General features: G+C 45.8%; 1 protein-coding gene across 2 annotated transcripts in view; it reads right to left on the minus strand.

Moving 5' to 3' along the window:
* Positions 1-24169, minus strand: part of ARNTL2 (aryl hydrocarbon receptor nuclear translocator like 2) — a 190119-nt gene that overhangs the window by 88504 nt on the left and 77446 nt on the right. For both annotated transcript variants that reach the window (XM_030214205.1, XM_030214207.1), the window contains exons 2-3: positions 15145-15280; positions 6659-6816 (exon numbers count right to left, since the gene is read on the minus strand). In XM_030214205.1, the coding sequence (XP_030070065.1) occupies positions 6659-6816; positions 15145-15280 (294 nt within the window). The remainder of the gene's footprint in view (positions 1-6658; positions 6817-15144; positions 15281-24169) is intronic.

The raw sequence follows: 24169 nt of genomic DNA on the forward strand, positions 1-24169 counted from the left end.
CCACTGGATTAGAAAGAGGAAACGACCAGTTTCGCATAAGAACTTCACTGAGTGTGTTATGCAAGGGAGCCGTTGCAACCTCTGTAGGTGGAAAAGGATAATCCAAGACCTTGAGCATCTCAGCCCTGGGCTCATCTACAACCTCCATAGGGAAAGGAATGTCCTTAGACATTTCCCAAACAAAGGAGGAAAAAGAAAGACTCTCAGGTGGAGACAACCTTCTTTCAATTGGCGGAGTAGGATCAGAGGGGACCCCATAAGACTCTTCTTCAGAAAAGTATCATGGATTCTTCCTCTTCCTCCCACGAGTGCTCATCATCAGTATCAGACAAAAGCTAAGAGCAGCCCGAACCCGAGCCTGTCTCGACATCGAGGAACAACAACCTCGAGCGGGATGTCGAGAAGTCGACCCCTTCTGGACTGCAGCAAAGCTTCCTCTGCCGATGGAGAATCGACCCGGGTGGCAGCCGACGCCGATGCCGAGGACAGGGACCTCACCACAGGTGAAGGACCAGATGTTGCTTCCACAGTCGATACAGAAGGCGCAATCAGCCCTGGCACCGACATAGACTGGCGGAGCAGTCCCTCCAGAAGCTCTGGAAGAAGGGCCCTGATACGCTCATCAAGAGTTTCCATCAGAAAAGGTTGGGGGGCCGGTGCAGGAGCCGGTGGCAGAATCTGAGGGGGCTTGAGAGCCAATACCAGGCTGCCAGAAGACCGACGCATCGGTACCTCCTGTATTGAGGGTGAGCGATCCTCCCGGCGCCAACGCTTCTCGTTTGCCAAATCCCTTGGCTCCCTGGAGCTCTCGGTACTGCGCATGGAAGGAGAACGATGACGGTGCTTCTTAGCCTTCGCTCGAAGCCCGTCATCGAGACTCCTTGGTACTGAAGAGGAGAACGTGGAATCCTCACGCCTCCTCGGGGCCGGGTCCGACAAAGGTCGGCCCTGGGGGGGAGGGCCCGCATAACAGTAGGCCTCAAGATAGGTGGAGACCCACTCGATTCCTCGCTGCTCCCAGCACGATGTGGCCTATCGGCAGCCATTACCTGCGCTCTCGAAGTCGATGCTTCCCTCGACATCGACGACCTCGGTACTGATATTGATGCCGATGTTGAAGGACCGGACCAATCCGCAAAACGTTTTTCCCGTTGAGCCTCCCGAGACACTTGGGTCTATTTTTTCATTAAAGGAGACAGCTTACAAGCAGCTGGTAGATGATCGGGCTCAAGGCACTGGAGACACCACACGTGGGGGCTGGTACCCGAGATGGTCCGGTTGCACCGAGTACAATGCTTGAAGCTGCTGGGTGTCTTTGATGACATGGACGGAAAAACGGCGTCTGCGAAATTAAATGACTCGATTTTGCAAAAGAAAAAAGGCGAAAAAAGGGAATACAAAGCCCGACCGTGCAGCCTAAAAGAGGTTCCGCGACGAAAAGAAAGAAAACTTAAACTCAATGAGTAAAAACTAAAGCAAATAAAGGTAATACAAAAATACTCAATGAAAATAATAATTTTTGAAAACAAACTGAAAAAGAGAAAGCGGTCTCGTCAAAAATCTCCTGGGCCGAAGGTAACAGTGATGAAAAAACTGAGTGTCACCTCAGTCGCAGAAAAAACAAAACTGAGGGAGTCACGCTCATCCCGCGGGCAGGAAGTCGTTCGCGCATGCGCAGTGCGCTCTGCCCGCGTGACGAGCGTTCTTCAGAGACTTTTTTGATTTTTGCTGGGAACTTTCCTCTCTATATAGTTTTGATTCTAAGGAGACTGCTTCAAACAGACCCTTTGAAGAAGATGCCATCTTCAAACATTGGAGCATTAGTCATAGGTTTTGTGGCCAATGTTTTCAATAACCTATATAGAGGATGGCTGATACCTGACTGCTGGAATCACCGGAGTCTTGTAAGTCTGCAAGAATTACCAATGTTGTCGCATGAAGCAAACTACAAAATGACTACAGCACATCTGATTGACATGTATAAGGGCCTTCCTTCAAATCCCCACCATCCGTGAAAACTATTTGTGGCCTTATGCTAGACACTTGTAGCAACTATATCTCTTCAAATATGGATAGCTTCTGTTTGCATTCAGCATAGAACTTAAGTCAATGGCATGCTTCTTAAATATACCAATCAAAATGGATAGGCAAAATAAAACAAAAGTTTCTCTCCTTAGAAAAAAAAAAAAAACCTAAAGTGATGAAAATAACAGCCAGATGGTCTTTTGGTAAAGCTGCAGCTGTGCTTCAGAAAAACACAGGCTGTTTCAATGGATCAAAAAAGAAAAAAAACACCCAAACCTGACAAAAAAAAAAAACAAACAAGGGCAATTTAGGTGTTTTTTTTTTTGGGGGGGGGGGGGGCGGGGGTGTTTTGGGGTTTTTTTTTTTTGCTAAAGAGCCTAAATAAACAAGTGAGGAAAGCATGCAGAGCAAGACTCACGGAATTCTTTCCAACCATTCCACATGCACATGTGTAGCTTCAAAGAGAGAAAAGAGGGTGGCAGCTGTAGGAAGTAATTTTCTTTTGGGGGGGGGGGGGGATTAGTAGGTGATGGAATAGTTGGAGATGTCATAATACAACAGTGGAGTTCTCCATTCATTTTCAATTGAACTTGCTTAACTCTCGCTGGCAAGCCTCTTTATGAGAGGCAACATCACTACAAGACATCAAGTGGGACAAAGACCCCCATGGCACATAAAGAGGGATAAAAAAGAAGGGTAAATGACACTAACAGGTGCATGAAGATTCCAAACCACTATCAAAAATGGCAAAATCACATAAACAGAAGAATAAAGGAACCAAGAATGAACAAAGTAGTACCAACATTGGCAGGAACATACTAAATCACCTAAAAGGGTAGAATGGCACCAAATTAGAATGCATCAGTAAAGCAGCAACAACACTGGCAGGAAAACCCCAAGGGGTAACTTGGAGAATGATGGGCTAGTTTATTTGGGGGAGGGGTAAGATGGGAGGTAGTTGTGGGGAGTAGTACTAATTTGAAAGGCGATATTCCCTAACTGCTAGCTGCAGTGGGCCTTTCTGAGCCAGTCCAACAGTTCAGTCTGACACATTTTTGAACCTGATGTGTCTTTTCATCAGTTTCCCCTAAATGCCAAATTTGGTCCCATTCTGTTAAAGTTTCAGTGTTATTCTGCCCCAGATAGACATTCTTGATCCCTTACATATAGTTCTTTCCAACTTCCCTTAGGTTGAAAAGAATAAACGAAGAAAGCATTCCTCACAGAATTCCATCCACCCCTTCTACATATGCATTTATGAATGTGTCTCTTTTTTTTTTTTTTTTTTTTTTTTTTTTTTTTTTATTTATATTTTGCAATTATATTCAAGACATACAATCTTTTCAAAACACACCAATGAATATGATATGGTAAAGAAGAAATTATAACAATGAAACTCTAAATTACAATTGGTGATTTTAGCCCACATTAAGAGGATCCAAAATTAAAGTTAAACCAAAGGGACTTGGCATAATAGGAAACAATTTCTGATAACATCTCAGGCTCTACATTTTCTATTTTCTGCTAAGACATATGGACTTAACTAGCTACCCTCTGGGCTTTAAGAAAATCATTCAGTTGTTTATCATCATAGAAAATATATTTCCGATCTTTAAACATTACCAAGCATTTACATGGAAAACGAAGCTGAAAACGTGCCTGTAAAGAAAGCACTTCCGTTTTCATTTCCAGAAATTTCTTTCTGCGTTGTTGAGTCCATTTCGATATATCAGGAAATATAGAAATTTTACCACCAAGAAAATCTACATTTGCTTTCTGAAAGTAATTCTTTAACAGCATTTCTTTGTCTTGCAAGAAGACAAATGTCACAAGTAATGTTGATCTCAATTTTATCTCTTCCCTGGATTGCTCCAGGAGAGCCGTTAGATCTAACGTGGGCGTTTCTCCTTTCAATTGAGGCTCTTGTATGGTTTCTGTAGCATTTTTCACCGGTAAATAGAATACTTTTTGCAAAGGGGGTAACATCTTTTCAGGATATTTTAATTGTTCCTTCAAAAATCTGAAGAACATCTCTTTCGGCGAAATTATGGCGCACACCGGGAAATTGAGTATCCGTAAGTTCAAATTTCTCATATTATTCTCTAAGTTCTCAATTTTTCTAGAGATCAACAATTTTTCAGCAACCAATTGCGATTGAGTAGCTTGTATTTTAGAAATGTTCTGTTCGTTATTCAGTTGTTTAGCGGAAATAAGTTCCATTTTGCCTTTCATGTCTTTAATCTGAGAAGAATTATTCAATGATACTGTGATAAAGGATGTACAAACCTTATGAAGGTTTTCTAGAGCAGTCCATATCGCCTCCAGCGATATTTCGGCCGGTTGTTTCAGAGGCTGAAGCGCTTCCGCGCAAAGCAGAAATTCCGCTTGCTGGCCGGCGTCAGTCTCTGGGGCTCGAATTAGCTGGCTCTCCTCCCAATTCTCTCCCATAGCTGCTGTTTCCATCGGAGCCTGCCTCCCCTTCAGGGGCGCTATACTTCCCGCCTCTGGAAACAATGCTCCGGTAGCTTGTGGGATTGGTGGGGTAGCAGGACCCAGCGGACTGAGCGAAAAATCGCTCTCCAAGCCAGTATTGTCCCTCGTACTGGCAGCGGATACGCCCGCAGGTGTAGACGCCAAGAAAGCTGAGATAGATGTTTGCCTCGGTCCTGGGGTCTCTGTCCGAGGGAGAGGAAGTCCCCTCGGTTTCCCCTTTCGCTTAGGCATGCTCTCTCAGAATTGTGAGTAAAAAAGAAAATGGTAACGCTGAAGTTAGAGAATAATTCTAGGGAGCAAAAAATCTCTGCTTCCTGTCTATTCGGCCCATGAATGTGTCTCTTATATAAAGAAATGGGGTAGATTTGTCCATGGGGGAGGGGGTCTAGGGTAGTTGAGGAGTGCAGCAGCTACGGATAGATTGGTAGTTGTGGGTGTAGCTGTGGGGTAGTTTTGGGATATGGAGAAATTTAGCAGGGAGGTAGTTTTAGGAGGCAACAGTCATTGGGGCAACTTGAACAGAGGAATTTCCTAATTGCTATGTTTCATTATCTGTAAGTTTCTATGCTGTACAACCTGTAACTGTTTCTCCCATAAAAACATATTGGGCCAATTTTTGGTGGGCTTATTTCTCTGAACTCCCAGTTCGATCTGGCCCATGATCAAGCTCAATATGTCTTTTCATTTATTTTTCTCCCATGACAAATACCATCCCATTTTGTTACATTTTCAGAGAGTTATTTTGCCTGTCACACATATACTTGACTCCTTTTGAACAATTCTTTCCATATTCTGTTGAGATGGAGAGGAGAAAAAAAAATCACTTTAACTCTGCAGAACCCACAAAAGAGGACAAAGGCAAGCTGAAGGAAGCTAACACATGGGCAGTGAATGTTTTATACACCTATGAACTGCTTGTCTTCAGAGAAAAAGTCTTTCCTAAGAACTTACATTAGTACAAGCATTGCCATACTGGGACAGACTGAAAGTCCAACAAGCCCAGCATCCTGTTTTCAACAGTGGCCAATCCAAGTCACAAGTACCTGGCAAAGATCCAAAAAAGTAAAACAGATTTTATGCTGCTTATCCCAGGAACAAGAAGTGGAACTTCCCAAGTTCATCTTAATAATGATTTATGGACTTTCCTTTCAGGAACTTGTCCAAACCTTTTTTTCAACCCTTCTAAGCTAACTGCTTTACTACATCTCTGGTGACTAATTCTAGAGTTTAATGTTTTATACGTTGAGTGAAATGGTGAAGTAGCTGTATTATTTGTATTGGAGTAACTTAATACATTTTTGATTAGCTTTCAAAAGCAATACCTTCTTCAGATCAGAAATAAACAAATGCTGACAAATATCATCAGAATATATAAAGAAGTTGACTGTTCAGTTTTGTTTCTTTTTCCATATGTTTGCTAATTTGTTTTCTCATACAGCTGTAAGCAGTATCTTCCATTTTGGATAAAATGGTGTGAAGAAATATTTTCTTCAATTTTTTTTTTTTTTTTTTACTTAGTAGCTTCATTGCATGCCACCTAGTCCTCTTTTTTTTTTTTTTTTTTTTGAAAGAATATACAAGTCATTCATTCAGGATTTTCGAGACCACTATACCTTCCCTTCAGCCGTATTTTCTCCAAGATAAAGAACACAAGACTCTTTAGCCTTTCCTCAACCCCTTTATCATTTTCATCACCCATCACTGTAACTTTTCTAAGTCCGCTGTATCATTTTTGAGATGCAGTGACCAAAAATGAATATAATATTTGAAGTTCGATCAAACCAGTGAGCAATACAAAGGCATTTAAAATATTTTCAATTTGTTCCTAACCTTCTATTTACTTTCTTAACCGCCGCTACACACTGAGCAGAGGGCTTCAACCTATCAATGGCACCTAAATCCTTTTCATTTAACCATGAATAAAATATTACAAGTACAGTGCATCATTTTCATATGGCTGCTCTTGAAAACTGACTAAGAATTATCAAGCTGTATAAAAAGAAAGGAGTGTTTAATGGACCTCAAAGGGATTAAACACAGCAAAGTAAACTTATATCCTTAGTAGCTCTTACAACAGCTGGCCTTCTAGAACATATAACTGAAGAAAAATACTTTAAGCAGATGAAAAATAGCCATCTACCTTGTAATGATTTTAAATGCTGCACAGCCATTCGTAATACTGTAAGTTTATCTAATTTATGGGCCACAGGATTATAATGAGGTATCATTGCAGACAGTTCTTCAATTAGTGTATTCATTTTATCTCTTCTTCTTTTTTCTGTCCGACTGTGTGCTTCTCTGTGTGGAAAGGATTATATTTTTATTAATGAAAACATTGACGATCATAAGACCAAACATACAACCTTGCTACAATGTATAAAGCTAAGCCCCACAAAGGTCACAGAAGACTTTCCAAGAGCATCTTTATGTATGGCCTATGCATATCAAAAAATGTTATCTTACCTGATAATTTTCTTTAATTTAGTCACAACAGATGAATCCAGAGACAGGTGGGTTGTGACCATCTACCAGCATGTGGAGATAGAAAGCATTGATTTGAACTCTGTCTTATTAGATGGCATGCTCCTGGCATTCTCAGTATATCTCGTAACAAAGCAAAAGAGACAACTCTAGAACAATACATCTCCTTCCTTAGAGAACCCCCCAATAGTTAACAGAAATGAACCAGAAACTAAACCACAACAACGATGCTAAACCAAACCCCTTACAGCATGCCTCTCCGAAGACACCTACTCCCCAGCAACTGTCTGTTCAGCTCAGGGTGGGACTCTGGATTCATCTGCTGTGACTAAAGGAAAAAAAATTATCAGGAAAGATAAAATTTTTCATTCCTCAGAGTCAGCAACAGATTAATCTAGAGACAGGTGGGATGTATAAAAGCAATACCTAAACCACGTGGGGAGCCAAAACTCCCACCCCAAATAACACCTCGCACGAGTGGCCACGTCCACCCAATAATGTTTGACAAAAGTATGCAACAACGCTCACGTTGCTGCCCTACAGATCTCTTCAAGCACCACCAGACGCAACTCCACCCACGACATCACCAGCGCACGAGTCAAATGTGCCTGAAGCCTCACTGGCGGTGCGCAACCCGAAAGAACATAAGCTGATGAGATAGCCTCTTTAACCCAACGAGAAATCACTGCCTTAGAGGCTGCCTGACTCTTGCGAGGCCCGGAGTATAGCACAAAGATGATCTGAATGATGAAATGAACTCATTACCTCCAAATACTGCAACAGGACGAGACACACATCCAGCAAATGCAGCCTGGGAAAATCTTCTGGATATTGGTCCCTGCAAAACAACGGCAGAAACAACGGTTAGTTAAGATGAAAAGCTGATACCACTTTTGGGAAAGGAAGGCACGGTATGCACCGTGACTCCCGCCTCAGAAAAACACAAAAAGGCTCCCTGCAGGAGAGAGCCTGGAGCTCCAACACCCACCGAGCAGACGCAAGTGTGATCAAAAACACCAATTCCAGCGAGAGATCCCTCAGTGTGGCCTTCCACAAAGGCTCAAAAGGTGCCCACTGCAATGCACGAAGCACCAAATTAATGTTCCATGCAGGAGCTGGACGCATAAGAGGAGGACGCAGCTACTTTCACCCTTTAATGAACGGGACCACATCTAGATGGGATGCCAGGGAAGACCCCACTATCCAGCCGCAATAACAAGCAAGAGCCGCTACCTGTACGCACAAAGAGCTCATCACCAATCCCTTCGACAAACCCTCCTATAAAAAAAAGATAGGATCTGCAACAGGGTAGCCTTGAAAGGAGCCCATGCTCTAGCGGAACAAAAGGTCTCAAAGAGACACCAAACTCGTGTGTAAGCTGCCAAAGTAGATCTGTTCTTCATTTGAAGCAATACGGCAATCACCTCGTCTGAGTACTCCTTCCTCAACCACGACCACTCAAGGGCCAAGCCATATGACCAAAAGGGGAGGGATCTTTCATCACCAGAGGCTCCTGATACAGGAGCCCCCCAGCAGCCAGAGGGGCTAATACACTAAAGATCTGCGTACCATGGCCTGAGTTGCCAATCTGGCACAACTAACAGTGCCCAGCTCAGATGAAACCGCATGTGACGGAGAACTCGCCCAATCAGTGACCATGGGAGAAAGGTAGAGAAGGCCGGACTGCGGCCACAGCTGAAGCAAGGCGTTGATGCCTTCTGATCCGAATTCCCTTCAGCTGTTGAAGAATCTGGGGGCCTTTGCATTGCAGTATATTGCCATCAGGTCCATCACTGGACCTCCCAATTTCTGCACAATTAATCAGAAGCCCGCCTCCAAGAGCTGCCACTTCCCCGGGTCCACATTGTAGCGACTAAGAAAGTCAGCTATAACATTCTGTGTCCCCGCATGTGGGCCGCCGATATCTGCAACATATGCCATTGTGCCCAAAGTAGGAATGACGTCAGAAGAAGACGGAACACAGCGAAGGGACGGCTAGAGACGTCGGGAGCGCCACCTCCTTCACTGACGCTGCGTTGCTGGACTGCCACGGAGGTAAATTTAAAAAGAAAAAAAAGAAAAGGGATGTTGGGGGGGGGGGAGAAGAGGGCAGGCAGTTGAACAATGGGAGTGGGAGGGCAGGGGAGAGACGAGCATGGATGCGAAGGGGGAGGGGAGAAGAGGGCGGGCCAGGCCAACTGGGACATGATGGGAGCGGGAGGACAGGGGAGAGAGGAGCATGGATGCGAGGGGGGGTCATGGAAGGGAGAGAGGGGAATTGCTGGATAGGGATTAATGGAGGGTGACAGAGGAGCATGGATGGGAGGGCAGGGCTCAGGGAGAGAGGGGAATTGCTGGATAGGGAATTAGGGATGAATGGAGGGGACAGAGGAGCATGGATGGGAGGGCAGGGCTCAGGGAGAGAGGGGAATTGCTGAATAGGGATGAATGGAGGGGACAGAGGAGCAGGGCTCAGGGAGAGAGAGAAATTGCTGGATAGGAATGAATGGAGGGGGCAGGGGACAGAGGAGCATGGATGGGAGGGCAGGGCTCAGGGAGAGAGAAGAAATTGCTGGACATAGAGGGGAGGGAAGAGAGATGAAGGAGATGAAATGAGGGGAAAGGAAGGAAGAGAGGAGAAAAACTGCACATGGATGAAGAAAATAGGCAGAAGCTGAGGACCAGAAACGAAGAAGAAAGGAGGAAAGAAAAGAAATAAATGGAAAGGAAGCCCTGGAAATGGAGTTAAGAGGACAGATAGCAGCAGAATCAGATACTGGACCAGCATGATCAGAAAAAGAAAGTCACCAGACAACAAAGGTAGAAAAAAATCATTTTATTTTCATTTTAGTGTTTGGAATATGTCCACTTTGAGAATTTACATCTGCTATCTTATTTTGCAATGTATAGCAATTTGTTTCTAAGAATATTGCTGACAATTCCTGTCAGTGTGGCAAGTGGTGAGCGATCATTTTCACAAGGGGGGGGGGGGCGCCGCCGCCAACTGATAGTCTGCAGGGGGGGCGCCAACTGATAGTCTGCAGGGGGGCGCCAGAGACCCTAGGCACAGCCCTGCAAGAATGAATCTGCAACGGGAGAGGAAAACAATTAGTACCAGTCTCGAATAAGCACCACGACCCACTGGTCTGATGTGATCCTGGCCCACTCATTGTAATAGACACCCATCCCCTCTATGGGTGGGATGGAGTGGGCCGGTGCATCATCATTGGGAAGCCCTAGAGGCTGAGGGGGCTCTGGAGGCGGCACCTCTGGCCTGCCTGGCTGGACGAAAGGACTGCTTCTGCTGATAAAGCAAGCACTGGGAAAAAACGGGTCGTCCCGTTCAGTATTTCCTAGTATCCTTGAAATGAAGATTGGTCCGCCCAGCCTTCCCCGCAGGAAGAGGTTTGTCCTCCGGCAGGCACTTCGTCTTGGAATCCCCTAGATCCTTAACCAGTTTCTTCATCTTCCCCAAACAGAAGCTTCCCTTTAAATGGAAGGCGAATCAAATGCTGCTTCAAAGCTGCATCTGCCACACAATGTCACAGACATAGTAAGTGATGGGACATCCCAACAAGGGGCATCTGCTTGGCCAATGCACAGGCCAGGCCATACAATGTGTCTGCTAAACAGGCCAATCCAGTCTACACATCCGGGAACTCTGAGGGAGTCAGAGCCCCGGCCTCCAACATGGTATCTGCTTGCTGAACCCAAGAGAGACATGCTTGGGCCACATAACAGCAGCGGACCGCCGCCCACAGAGCCAATGCCAAAGCCTCAAAGGAAACCTTCAAGCCAGTTTCCAGCTTGCGGTCCTGGATATCTTTGAGAGCTATGCCTCCCTCTACCGGCAACGTAGTCTTTTTAGTAACTGCCGCCACCAAGGCATCCATCTCGGCAACGTGAAGTGCTTCAGCTTCTCCACCACGACCAGGTAGAGATGAGCCATCACCCTGGCCACTCTGAGACTAGCCTCCGGGGTGTCCCACTGAGCAGAAATAAGCTCCTGCATCACCTCATGGACTGGAAAAGTCCTCTGTAGCTTACAGGTACTTGTCATTTTGGGGTTAGCCGATGATGACAACTGTGTCTCCAGGATTGCAATATTCAAAGCCTGCAAGGCTTTTGTAATAAACTTCGAGAGTCCCTCCCTATGGAACACCCTGACCACCGTGGGATCATCATTTTCCTCTCAGACCAGCTCCCCCTCCTCCATCTTGTGTGAGAAGGAAGGCATGGAAATATTCCCATTGGCACCGGGGACAAAGGGGCTAGAGACTCTCCCTCTGAAGCTGCCTCCTAGAGGGGGTACTTTGACGCACCCAGACCAACAATGCGGGTAAATCCAAAGGCAGACCAGGCAGCTGTAAGCCAGCTTCAGTACGAGGCTGTGCTCTTTTTAATAGAAAAGCTCTGAGCAATACAAATTTTGGGGAAAATGGTACCTCTGTTTCCATGCTTCCTGTGCCACCCAGAGGGGTCCCACCCTCGGAATTCCTAAGTGGAATGGTCCTCAAAACCAGCTTGGGACTTTGTAAGGCACTCCCCATCGACACCACGGGAGCAGAGGAAGAAGAGAAACTCACATAAGGAGCGCAGGAAGAACCCGCGCCCAAATCTACCACTGTGCTAACAGGCCCCAATGAAGAGCACCCCAGCCCCGGACAGCCCCCTGAAACCGCTCTCTGCTGCCCACAGTGGGAGCAGCCTTTCACTGCCTCTGCTGCCATTGACGTGCTAGTGTTCGGGCGCCTCAGGAAGGCTGTGCTGCAAGAGAAGGAATCTTCCCACTCTCCTATTACGCCCAGAAGCACCGTCGGTGCAAAATCACCAGAGTGCTGGTTTTTTTTTTCTTTCTTTCTTTTTAAGGGAGCTGTGAAGGAGACTATGGTGAAGGGCTAGAGAGGGTACCAGGGTGGGGGAGGGAACTGGCACCACCAGATGTACCCCATAAAGTAGGCACCGCTCAGCCTAACACCCCCAAGCTTACTGAACCAGTTCCCCAGAACAGAAGCTATAGCCAGGAGCAAGGAGAATACCGTCCACCCGTCTGCTGGAGATAGAGAATACCGAGGATGCCAGGAGCATGCCCTCCAATAAGTCAGAGTTCAAATCAGTGCTCTCTATCTCCACCTGCTGGTAGATGGTCACCTTTTTCTGGATTCATCTGTTGCTGACACTAAGGAATATACCTTATGAACTTCAGAAGGCGGCTCTCTTGGGAACAATGCAAGCGTTGAGATTAGCACCAGCAGAAAATCAGAGACTGAGATTTATTTATCCAGTATTTAAAATACTGCCATTCAAAATTAACTAAATGTGGTAGTTTGCAGCTTTTTTTATTTGTTTTAAACATCAGCAGAACATTAAGCAATAAAGTTCATGAATTCACAACAGGAATATACAGTAGCAGGAGTGAAATGGCACAACATAAAAACTAACACACACACACAATCTCCAACGTTCTTTGGCATAGATATAAGGTTTGTTTCTGTCATGGTATGTACAAAGTTAACTCATTTGGAGACATGAAACCAAAGGAAGATACTGGTCAGTAACTAAAGAATGGTTTACTGAATTCTTTTAGAATGTGTCTGACACTTTCATACTAGGGCAGCAAAATGCTAAAACAGATTTTAAAAAATAATTGAATGCACCACCAAACAACTATATAATATAAAACTAGGGTGTTTATTCCCCCTCCCCTTTTACGCTGCCGCGCAGCAATGCCAACACAGCCCATTTACTTTGAATGGGCTGTGTCAGTATTATCACACCAGCAGCCACTAGCGCAGCTTTGTGTATAAAAAAAAAGGGGGGTTGCATGGATACTGTATGTAGAGTTCACTATATCTATTGGTATTTGACACTGTATTACAGAAGATGGATTGAATTATTCAAGCTTCACATTAAACTTCATTTTCTACTCATTTCCTTATAGTTTTGAGCAGTATTCCCGTACCTGCATTAATGACTACCATTTTTGGCAAGTATTTTACTGCTTTCACTACAACTGTAGTGGCTGGAGGAGGGGGAGCAGGTTGTAATCCTGAAACAGTACATATTTCTTATCACCAACTGGCACTAAATTCTCAAGTTTTCATAGGGATTTTTATATTATTATTAATAAGCCACATATGATAGATTCCATACATAACTGTAAATAATTTTTTTAACATACTGCTCTCCATCTTCAATCCTGCAAGAAAACAGGGAACATGTACATTTTTAAATAAAGACAATCCTTTGAACAATAAAGGATGTCATCGCAGGTGAAAGAAGAGCAATAACTTACTGTACAGGAATGGCTAGGAGTCAAACTGCTGGATATTCTGACTGAATCTCACTAACTGTTTAGCAGCTTTTAAGATATGTTCTAACACAGAAATTTAGATTTGGAAAAAGGTTAGAGTTTGGGCTAGAAAAAAAATTACATGAAGAAAATTAATGTCCCAAAAATAAATCTATATATATACAGTATAAGTTATGTCTTGGAGACAAAAAACATACAATTAGTGTCTTAATTTAAATCAATGTTTTTTTCAGCGTGATGTATTGAACAAACAATCACAAACTGCATTATACAACATAGCTGCTAGAGCTAGCATTGATCTAGTTTCAATATCTATTGATATAGATTTTGAAATGAAGTACTAATACAAATACCTGATTTTTACATTTTTGCCACAAAAGACAGTAGAGAGATGAAGACCTCAAAGCCAATGAAAATATGACAAACAAGGTTTCCTTCTGCATTTCAGTTTAACAGTGCATGCATCATAAAGCTATGATACCATAGGGACACTATTCTTTTTTTGGGGGCAGGGGCAAATCTATGATCCTTTTCTATTGAACACAAACCTCACCTGTTCTGTAGATCATCTGCATAAATGACAATGGTGTCCCAGAAGAAAAAATAGTCTAAGTAAAATACATAATTCTACCATTGTTCAAGGAATTACCACTATTGTTAGCAGAACCTGTGGTACTTCAGGAGTCAAACACCACACACCAGAATGAGAGAGAAATCTTCTTTATTTGCCAGCAAACAAAGTAGGACATCAGCGCTAGCTCTCTCCTTCTCTTCAGCTCTCTGTGTCTTGTGTCTCCTGTCTTAGCTCCTTCTCGTCTCCTTCTCTTCTAACGTAAGCTGCTTCTGTTCTCATTTATATAGGGTCCTAACCCCTCTAGCCCCCCCTTTCTCACCAGATGGTAAGGAATAGATTGATTACCCTGTCTTGAACTAATTATCTCTACACATTTACTCAAAAATATCAGTTACATAGGTTTGAGATATTTCCTAAACTGACCTATGACCTGGGGCCTCTCAAACTAGACAATGTGGCACCTATCTCCTGCATTTTATTATTATTAAATTCTCAGATTCCCAGCTAACTTCATAACTTAAACTGGGTTCATTAAGGGGCCAAGGGGCCAGTCTTGCTTAATGGCACACAGACATGGTTTGTTATTACTTTCAGGAGACCAGTCCTACACTTAGCTATAATCCATCAAGGAGAAGAGTTGACTTTTCCTGACCTCTTTCACCTAGCTAGGACTGTGGATAATTCAAACCAGATGATGACCTCTTAAACTGCAGACAAATCTCACTTGAAAGTCAGACACTGAATTGAAAAGATATTTTACAGGGAGAAATAAAACTTATTAATTAAACAGAATAAAACATTTTAAAATAAGCAAAAATCAGAATTCCTTATAAGACAAAATCTAAATTATCTAGAATTATTTAAATCTACTCTATCTCCTTCTAAACAGCATTCAGCCTAATCTTTTAAAACAGCTTGCTTGCTGATCCCCTCGAGATTGTCCAGTATGCCTTACTTAGAATGGCATCCAGATGTGGTAAATAATACATATGAACCAGCCTTAACAATCCATCACTCAAAAAGGGACAAAGAAAGTTTCATTTCTCTCTGACCTTTCTAACCTCTAGTCTAGCAAAAGCTCTAGACATTTGAGTAATTAAACCCAGATGGCATTCTATCACTTACAGGACTGAACCAAACTTAAACAGAATTAACAAATTAATATGATTTCTCTGTCCAAGCTGCCTCACCATCAATAAGCAATAATTGCAATATTAACATATTACAAATCTCAGCACTTGCCATACAAAGCACTTACTGGTTATCAGAATCAGTTTCTTTGCGCTTCCTGGAAAATTCTACCGCAAACGTGCTAGCAGTAGGTTTCCCTTGTGAACTCCCGAGGCTGGAGATTGCAGAAGCAACGCATTGGCTCCCTTCTATTAGCTGATTATCTACAAAAAAGAAAATAAATCATGTAAATTTTATAGAAACAAAAATGCATAGACAGCTTAAAATAACTAGCAAAAAGCAAACACACTCCATACCTTTATAGAAAACCTATCACAGTAATACAAATTGAAACCCAAGATTGTGAAAAATTACAAGAGGACCTTACGAGACTGGGAGACTGGGCTTCCAAATGGCAGATGACGTTTAATGTGAGCAAGTGCAAAGTGATGCATGTGGGAAAGAGGAACCCGAACTATAGCTACATAATGCAAGGTTTAGGAGTCACTGACCAGGAAAGGGATCTAGGTGTCATCATTAATGATACGTTGAAACCCTCTGCTCAGTATACGGTGGCAGCTAAAAAAGCAAACAGAATGTCAGGCATTATTAGGAAAGGAATAGAAAACAAAAATGAGGGTGTTATAATGCCTTTGTATCGCTCCATGGTGTGACCACACCTCGAATACTGTGTGCAGTTCTGGTCACCGTATCTCAAAAAAGATATAGTGGAAATAGAAAAGGTACAGAGAAGGGCGATGAAAATGATAAAGGGGATGAGACAACTTCTCTATGAGGAAAGGCTAAAGCGGCTAGGGCTCTTCAGCTTGAAGAAGAGACGGCTGAGGAGAGATATGATAGAGGTCTATAAAATAATGAGTGGAATGGAACGGGTAGACATGAATCGATTGTTTACTCTTTCCAAAAATACTAGGACTAGGAGGCACGCAATGAAACTACAAAGTAGTAAATTTAAAATGAATCAGAGAAAATATTTCTTCACTGAACGTGTAATTAAACTCTGGAATTCGTTGCCAACAAATGTAGTAAAAGCAGTTAGCTTAGCGTGTTTAAAAAAGGTTTGGATAGCTTCCTAAAAGGAAAGACCATAAGCCATTATTAAAATGGTCTTGGGGAAATCCACTGCTTATTTCTAGGATAAGCAGCATAAAATGTATGGTAAAATTAGGTTTCATACCTGATAATTTTCTTTCCATTAATCATAGCTGATCAATCCATAGACTGGTGGGTTGTGTCCATCTACCAGCAGGTGGAGATAGAGAGCAAACTTTTGCCTCCCCATATGTGGTCATGTGCTGCCGGAAACTCCTCAGTATGTCGATATCAAAGCTCCATCCGCAGGACTCAGCACTTAGAGAATTACACCCACGAAGGGACACTCTGCCCAGCTCACCACCGCCGAAACGGGGGAGGGGAATTAACCCAGCTCATCCCCACACAAGTGGGGGAGGGGAATCCGTCCAGCTCATCCCCGCGGAGCAGGGGAGGGACACCACACCCGCCGATGCGGGGGGATCTGGCTTATCCTGCAACCGCAACCGCGGGAGGAGCTGACTGACTCTAACACCGCCGAAGCGGGAGGGGTACAAAGCTGCCCTACAACCGCACGAAGCGGGAGGGAGTGCCGGCAGAATTTTAAGTCTCAATCCAGCCCCGTAAAACGGAGGGGAGAGGAATGCAGCAGCTCACTGTAACACAAACTCGTCTCAACTCTTGAAGAATCCAAGTGAAAAAACTTGAACACGAAGTCTTTCTGAAGTAACTGAAGACTAAACTTGAACCTGAAATGCAACCAGAATAAAAACAGTACAGATATCTGGGAGGGGCTATGGATTGATCAGCTATGATTAATGGAAAGAAAATTATCAGGTATGAAACCTAATTTTACCTTCCATTTCATCATGCTGATCAATCCATAGACTGGTGGGATGTACCGAAGCAGTACTCACCCAGGACGGGACATAGAAATCCCTGATCGCAACACTGAAGCTCCAAACCGGGCCTCCGCCCGAGCAGCCACAGTCAAGCGGTAATGCTTGGAGAATGTATGGGCCGATGCCCAAGTTGCCGCCTTACATATGTCTTCCAAGAAGACGGACCCGGCCTCTGCCATCGAGGCCGCCTGAGCTCTAGAGGAGTGAGCCTTCAGCTGTATAGGCGGCACCTTCCCCGCGGCCACAAAAGCCGCTGCAATGGCTTCCTTGACCCATCTTGCCACTGTAGGCTTAGCAGCCTGCAGACCCTTACGAGGACCTGCAACCAGGACAAACAGATGATCCGATTTCCGGAAATCATTGGTCACTTCCAAGTATCTGATGATGACTCGTCTCGCATCCAGATATTTAAGAGCAGAGTACTCCTCTGGGTAGTCCTCCCTACGAAAGGAAGGGAGACAGAGCTGCTGATTCACATGGAAGCGAGAAACAATCTTGGGCAGGAAGGAAGGCACTGTGTGAATAGACACTCCTGCCTCAGTGAACTGCAGAAAGGGCTCTCGACATGAGAGTGCCTGGAGCTCGGAAACTCTACTGGCTGAAGTGATAGCCCCCATTTCAACGTCAGGTCTTTCAGAGATGCCCTCAACAAGGGTTCAAAAGGCGGCTTCTGTAATGCTCTTAGCACCAGGTTGAAATTCCACGCAGGCACCACTGAGTGCAGAGGAGGGCGCAGGTGCTTAACTCCCTTGAGAAAACGCACCACATCTGGCTGCGAAGCCAGGGAAGCATCCTTCAGGCGGCCCCTGAAGCAAGCCAGGGCCGCTACCTGGACTTTAAGGGAACTGAGCGACAGGCCTTTCTCCAGACCTTCTTGCAGGAATGCCAACACTGAAGAAATTGGAGCAGGGAATGGAGAAAATGAGCCTGCTTCACCACGCTGCAAAGGTACGCCAAACCCTGGCGTAAGCAGTAAAAGTAGAGCGCTTCCTCGCTCTCAGCATAGTGGCGATGACCTTGTCTGAGAATTCCTTCTTCCTCAGACGCTGCCGCTCAATAGCCAGGCCGTAAGACCAAAGGGGGAGGGATCCTCCATCACCACGGGACCCTGATGTAACAGACCTTGCTCCACTGGCAGCCCCACCAGGATTATCCGGCCCGTATGCTTTGCCAATCGGTCTAGCACCCTGCCCAACATGGGCCAGGGCGGGAACACATAGAGAAGCTCTTGTGTTGGCCACTGTTAGAGGAGAGCATCTACTCCCAGAGATCGAGGGTCCCGTCCTCTGCTGCAAAAGCGCGGCACTTGGCAATTGGCCGATGACGCCATCAGATCTAGGCTCGGCTGGCCCCAGCGCTTCGTGATATCCAAGAACGCCTAAGCCGATAACTGCCACTCTCCGGGATCCAAGGTATGGCGACTGAGAAATAAGATGGGGGAGTTGGAATATATTGCACTAAATGAAAAATTAGATATAATAGGCATCTCTGAGACCTGGTGGAAGGAGGATAACCAGTGGGACACTGTCATACCGGGGTACAAATTATATCGTAGTGATAGGGTGAATCGGATTGGTGGAGGGGTAGCATTGTATATTAACGAGAGCCTTGAATCAAATAGATTGAAAATTCTGCAGGAAACAAAACACTCCTTGGAATCACTGTGGATTGAAATTCCATGTGCAAAGGGGAAAAGGATAGTGATAGGAGTGTACTACCGTCCGCCTGGCCAGGACGGACAGACGGATGCGGAAATGTTAAAGGAAATCAGGGACGCAAACAAACTGGGCAACACAATAATAATGGGGGATTTCAATTACCCGCATATAGACTGGGTTAATGTAACATCTGTACACGCAAGGGACATAGGATTTCTTGATGAAATCAAGGACAGCTTCATGGAACAGCTAGTTCAGGAGCCGACAAGAGAAGGAAAAATACTAGACTTAGTCCTTAGTGGTGCTCATGATCTAGTGCAGGGGGTAACGATACGAGGGCCGCTTGATAACAGTGATCATAATATGATCGGTTTTGATATTGGCATTGAAGGAAGTGAAACTAGGAAATCAAGTACGCTAGCGTTTAACTATAGAAAAGGTGATTACGACAAAATGAGAAAAATGGTGAAAAAAAGACTGAAAGGAGCAGCTCGCAGAGTAAAAAACTTGCATCAGGCGTGGATGCTGTTTAAAAACACCATCCTGGAGGTTCAGGACAAATATATTCCACGTATTAGAAAAAAGGGAAAAAAGACTAAACGTCAGCCGGCGTGGCTAAACAGTAAGATAAAGGAAATCATTAGAGCCAAAAAACAATCCTTCAGAAAGTGGAGAAGAGAACCAACTGAAAGTAACAGGATAGATCATAAGGAATGCCAAGCCAAATGCAAAGCGGAGATAAGGAGGGCAAAAAAGGACTTTGAGAAGAAATTAGCGTTGGAAGCAAAAATACATAGTAAAAATTTTTTTAGATACATTAAAAGCAGGAAACCGGCCAAAGAGTCGGTTGGGCCGCTGGACGAAAATGGTGTTAAAGGGGCGATCAAGGAGGACAAAGCCGTAGCGGAGAAATTAAATGAATTCTTTGCTTCGGTCTTCACCGAGGAGGATTTGGGGGGGACACCGGTGCCGGAAAGAATATTTGAAGCGGGGGAGTCGGAGAAACTAAACAAATTCTCTGTAACCTTGGAGGATGTAATGGGTCAGTTCAGCAAGCTGAAGAGTAGTAAATCACCGGGACCTGATGGTATTCATCCCAGAGTATTAATAGAACTAAAAAATGAACTTGCGGAGCTACTGTTAGAAATATGCAATCTGTCCCTAAAATCGAGTGTAGTACCGGAAGACTGGAGGGTAGCCAATGTTACTCCGATTTTTAAGAAGGGTTCCAGAGGAGATCCGGGAAATTATAGACCGGTGAGTCTGACGTCGGTGCCGGGCAAGATGGTGGAGGCTATTATTAAGAATAAAATTGCAGAGCATATACAAAAACATGGACTGATGAGACAAAGTCAGCACGGATTTAGTGAAGGGAAGTCTTGCCTCACCAATCTAATGCATTTTTTTGAGGGGGTAAGCAAACATGTGGACAATGGGGAGCCGGTTGATATTGTATATCTGGATTTTCAGAAGGCGTTTGACAAAGTGCCGCACGAAAGACTCCTGAAGAAATTGCAGAGTCATGGAATCGGAGGTAGGGTATTATTATGGATTAAGAACTGGTTGAAAGATAGGAAGCAGAGAGTAGGATTGCGTGGCCAGTATTCTCAGTGGAGGAGGGTAGTTAGTGGGGTCCCGCAGGGGTCTGTGCTGGGTCCGTTGCTTTTTAATGTATTTATAAATGACCTAGAGATGGGAATAACTAGTGAGGTAATTAAATTCGCCGATGACACAAAATTATTCAGGGTCGTCAAGTCGCAGGAGGAATGTGAACGATTACAGGAGGACCTTGCGAGACTGGGAGAATGGGCGTGCAAGTGGCAGATGAAGTTCAATGTTGACAAGTGCAAAGTGATGCATGTGGGTAAGAGGAACCCGAATTATAGCTACGTCTTGCAAGGTTCCGCGTTAGGAGTTACGGATCAAGAAAGGGATCTGGGTGTCGTCGTCGATGATACACTGAAACCTTCTGCTCAGTGTGCTGCTGCGGCTAGGAAAGCGAATAGAATGTTGGGTGTTATTAGGAAGGGTATGGAGTCCAGGTGTGCGGATGTTATAATGCCGTTGTATCGCTCCATGGTGCGACCACACCTGGAGTATTGTGTTCAGTACTGGTCTCCGTATCTCAAAAAAGATATAGTAGAATTGGAAAAGGTACAGCGAAGGGCGACGAAAATGATAGTGGGGATGGGACGACTTTCCTATGAAGAGAGGCTGAGAAGGCTAGGGCTTTTCAGCTTGGAGAAGAGACGGCTGAGGGGAGATATGATAGAAGTGTATAAAATAATGAGTGGAATGGATCGGGTGGATGTGAAGCGACTGTTCACGCTATCCAAAAATACTAGGACTAGAGGGCATGAGTTGAAGCTACAGTGTGGTAAATTTAAAACGAATCGGAGAAAATTTTTCTTCACCCAACGTGTAATTAGACTCTGGAATTCGTTGCCGGAGAACGTGATACGGGCGGTTAGCTTGACGGAGTTTAAAAAGGGGTTAGATAGATTCCTAAAGGACAAGTCCATAGACCGCTATTAAATGGACTTGGAAAAATTCCGCATTTTTAGGTATAACTTGTCTGGAATGTTTTTACGTTTAGGGAGCGTGCCAGGTGCCCTTGACCTGGATTGGCCACTGTCGGTGACAGGATGCTGGGCTAGATGGACCTTTGGTCTTTCCCAGTATGGCACTACTTATGTACTTATGTACTTATGAGAAAGTCCGCCTTGACATTCATGACTCCGGCAATGTGGGCTGCTGACAGCTGCTCCAGGCTCGCTACCGCCCACTGGCTTAGATTCATGGCTTCCTTGGCTAGAGGGGCGCTCTTGGTACCTCCCTGGCGGTTGACATAGACCACAGCCATGGCATTGTCCAACAGGACCCGTACCGGCTTCAACGCCAGTACCGGGATGAACTCCAAAAGCGCCAACCGAATGGCTCTGAGTTCCAGGAGGTTGATAGACCACTTTGCCTCTGCAGGAGACCAGAGCCCCGGCGCTGTCCTTCCCAAACAGTGGGCTCCCCAGCCCGACAAAGAGGCGTCCGTCGTGACGACAATCCACTCCGGGGTCACCAGAGGCATTCCTGCAGACAACTTGTCTGTCTGCGTCCACCAGCTCAGCGCCTTGCGCACTGCTGGGTCCAAGGGAAGGCGCACAGCATAATCCTCCGACATCGGAGTCCAGCGCAGCAGCAGAGATTGTTGTAGTGGTCTCATATGAGCCCTGGCCCAGGGCACTACATCCATCGTGGCCGTCATAGAGCCCAACAGCTGCACATAGTCCCAAGCCTGAATAGGAGAGGCTACTAGGACTAGTCCACCTGAGCCTGAAACTTGACAATCCGATTGTCTGGCAGGAACACTCTGCCCACTTGGGTGTCGAATCAAACTCCCAGATACTCCAGGGACTGAGTCGGGCGCAGCTGGCTTTTCTCCCAGTTGATGATCCACCTCAGGGAGCTCAAAAGAGCAACCACCCGGTTCACAGCTTTGCCGCACTCTGCATAAGAGGGGGCTTGGATCAACCAGTCGTCCAGATAAGGATGGACTTGAACTCCTTCCTTCCTCAGGAAGGCCGCGATGACCACCATTACTTTGGAGAAGGTCCGCGGAGCAGTAGCCAACCCGAACGGGAGGGCTCTGAACTGGAAGTGTCGGCCCAGTACTGCAAAACGCAGAAAGCGTTGATGAGGAGGCCAGATGGGAATATGCAAGTACGCGTTCTTGCTGTCCAAGGATGCCAGGAACTCTCCTGCCTTCACTGCCGCTATAACAGCGGAGGGTCTCCATGCGAAAGTGCCGAACTTTCAAGGCTCAATGGACCCCTTGAGGTCGAGGACAGGCCGTACAGAACCTCCTTTCTTTGGAATCACAAAGAAAATGGAGTAACGTCCCTTGCCAAGCTGATTTTCTGGCACCGGAACGACCGCCCCCAGGCGGATCAGATTGTCCAAGGTCTGCTGCACTGCCACAGCTTTGACCGGAGACTTGCAGGGAGAGAGTAGAAACCCGTCTTTTAAGGGTCGGCAGAACTCTAGCTTGTAGCCGTCTCTGATGACTTCCAGCACCCAAGCGTCTGAAGTTATTGTGGTCCCCTCGCCCATAAACGAGGACAGCCGTCCTCCAATCTGCACCGGGGCGTGGACCAAGGCCCCGTCATTGGGTACGAGACCCTGGGGGAGGACCAGAGGGAGCACCTCCGGGACGGCGGTCTCTGCGAAAGGAATGCTGCTTGGGGGAGAAGTTCCTCTTGAAGGAAGAGGGGGCAGAGGAGCCCGACCTGCCCGGGCGGTACCGACGGGCTTCCTGCAACTGTCCTCTGGAGGTACCAGGGCGAGTACTAGCCCGAGCCCTGACCTCTGGTAACTTCTTGCCCTTAGACGTGCCGAGATCGGTCACGATCTTGTCCAGCTCGACCCCAAAGAGCAGCTTGCCTTTAAAAAGCAATCTAGCCAGGCGGGATTTAGAGGCGTGGTCCGCAGACCTATGCTTCAGCCAAAGCCACCGCCGCGCAGAGATTGTCTGAGCCATGCCTTTAGCTGAGGCCCTCAAGACATCATACAGCAAGTCTGCCAAATAGGCCAAGCCCGATTCCAGGGCCGGCCAATCAGCCCTCAAGGAAAAATCCGAGGGGGAAGCCCGCTGCACCATAGTCAGGCACGCCCTGGCCACATAGGAGCCGCAAACTGAGGCCTGCAACTTAAAGCAGCCGCCTCAAAGGACGACCTTAAGGCCGCCTCCAATCTTCTGTCTTGGGCGTCCTCTAGGGCCGTGCCACCTTCCACTGGTCACGCCGTTTTCTTAGTCACCGCAGTGATTAAAGAATCCACGGTAGGCCACAGAAAGGCCTCACGTTCACTTTCAGACCAAGGATAGAGGCGGGACATAGCCCTAGCCACTTCAAGGCTCGCTTCCGGGACATCCCATTGAGCCGAAATTAAGGTGTGCATGGCATCATGCACGTGGAAGGTTCTAGGCGGGCGTTTCGTCCCCAGCATAATGGCAGAGCCAACAGGGGCTGAGGGAGAGACGTCCTCCGGAGAGGAAATCTTCAAAATGCCCATGGCCTGCACTAACAGGTTGGGCAACTCCTCTGAGCTAAAGAGCCGCGCTGCAGAGGGTTCATCCGCTCCATCCGAGCGGGGATCCGTCTCCTCCAAGGAATCCGCAAAGGACCGTTGGGAGAACTCAGATACGCTGCCCTCATCTACATCGGAGGAGACAAAGTCCTCCAAGGCCTGGGAATCAATCCGAGGGCGTTTACCTCTGGGAACCTCAACCTCTTTACCAGACGAGGGAGCAGGGGCAGCGTTTTGCATAAGGAATTATAGTTACGTCTTGCAAGGTTCCGCGTTAGGAGTTACGGATCAAGAAAGGGATCTGGGTGTCGTCGTCGATGATACGCTGAAACCTTCTGCTCAGTGTGCTGCTGCGGCTAGGAAAGCGAATAGAATGTTGGGTGTTATTAGGAAGGGTATGGAGTCCAGGTGTGCGGATGTT

This window comes from Microcaecilia unicolor, chromosome 9, assembly GCF_901765095.1.
Source record: "Microcaecilia unicolor chromosome 9, aMicUni1.1, whole genome shotgun sequence".
Taxonomy (NCBI): Eukaryota; Metazoa; Chordata; class Amphibia; order Gymnophiona; family Siphonopidae; genus Microcaecilia; species Microcaecilia unicolor.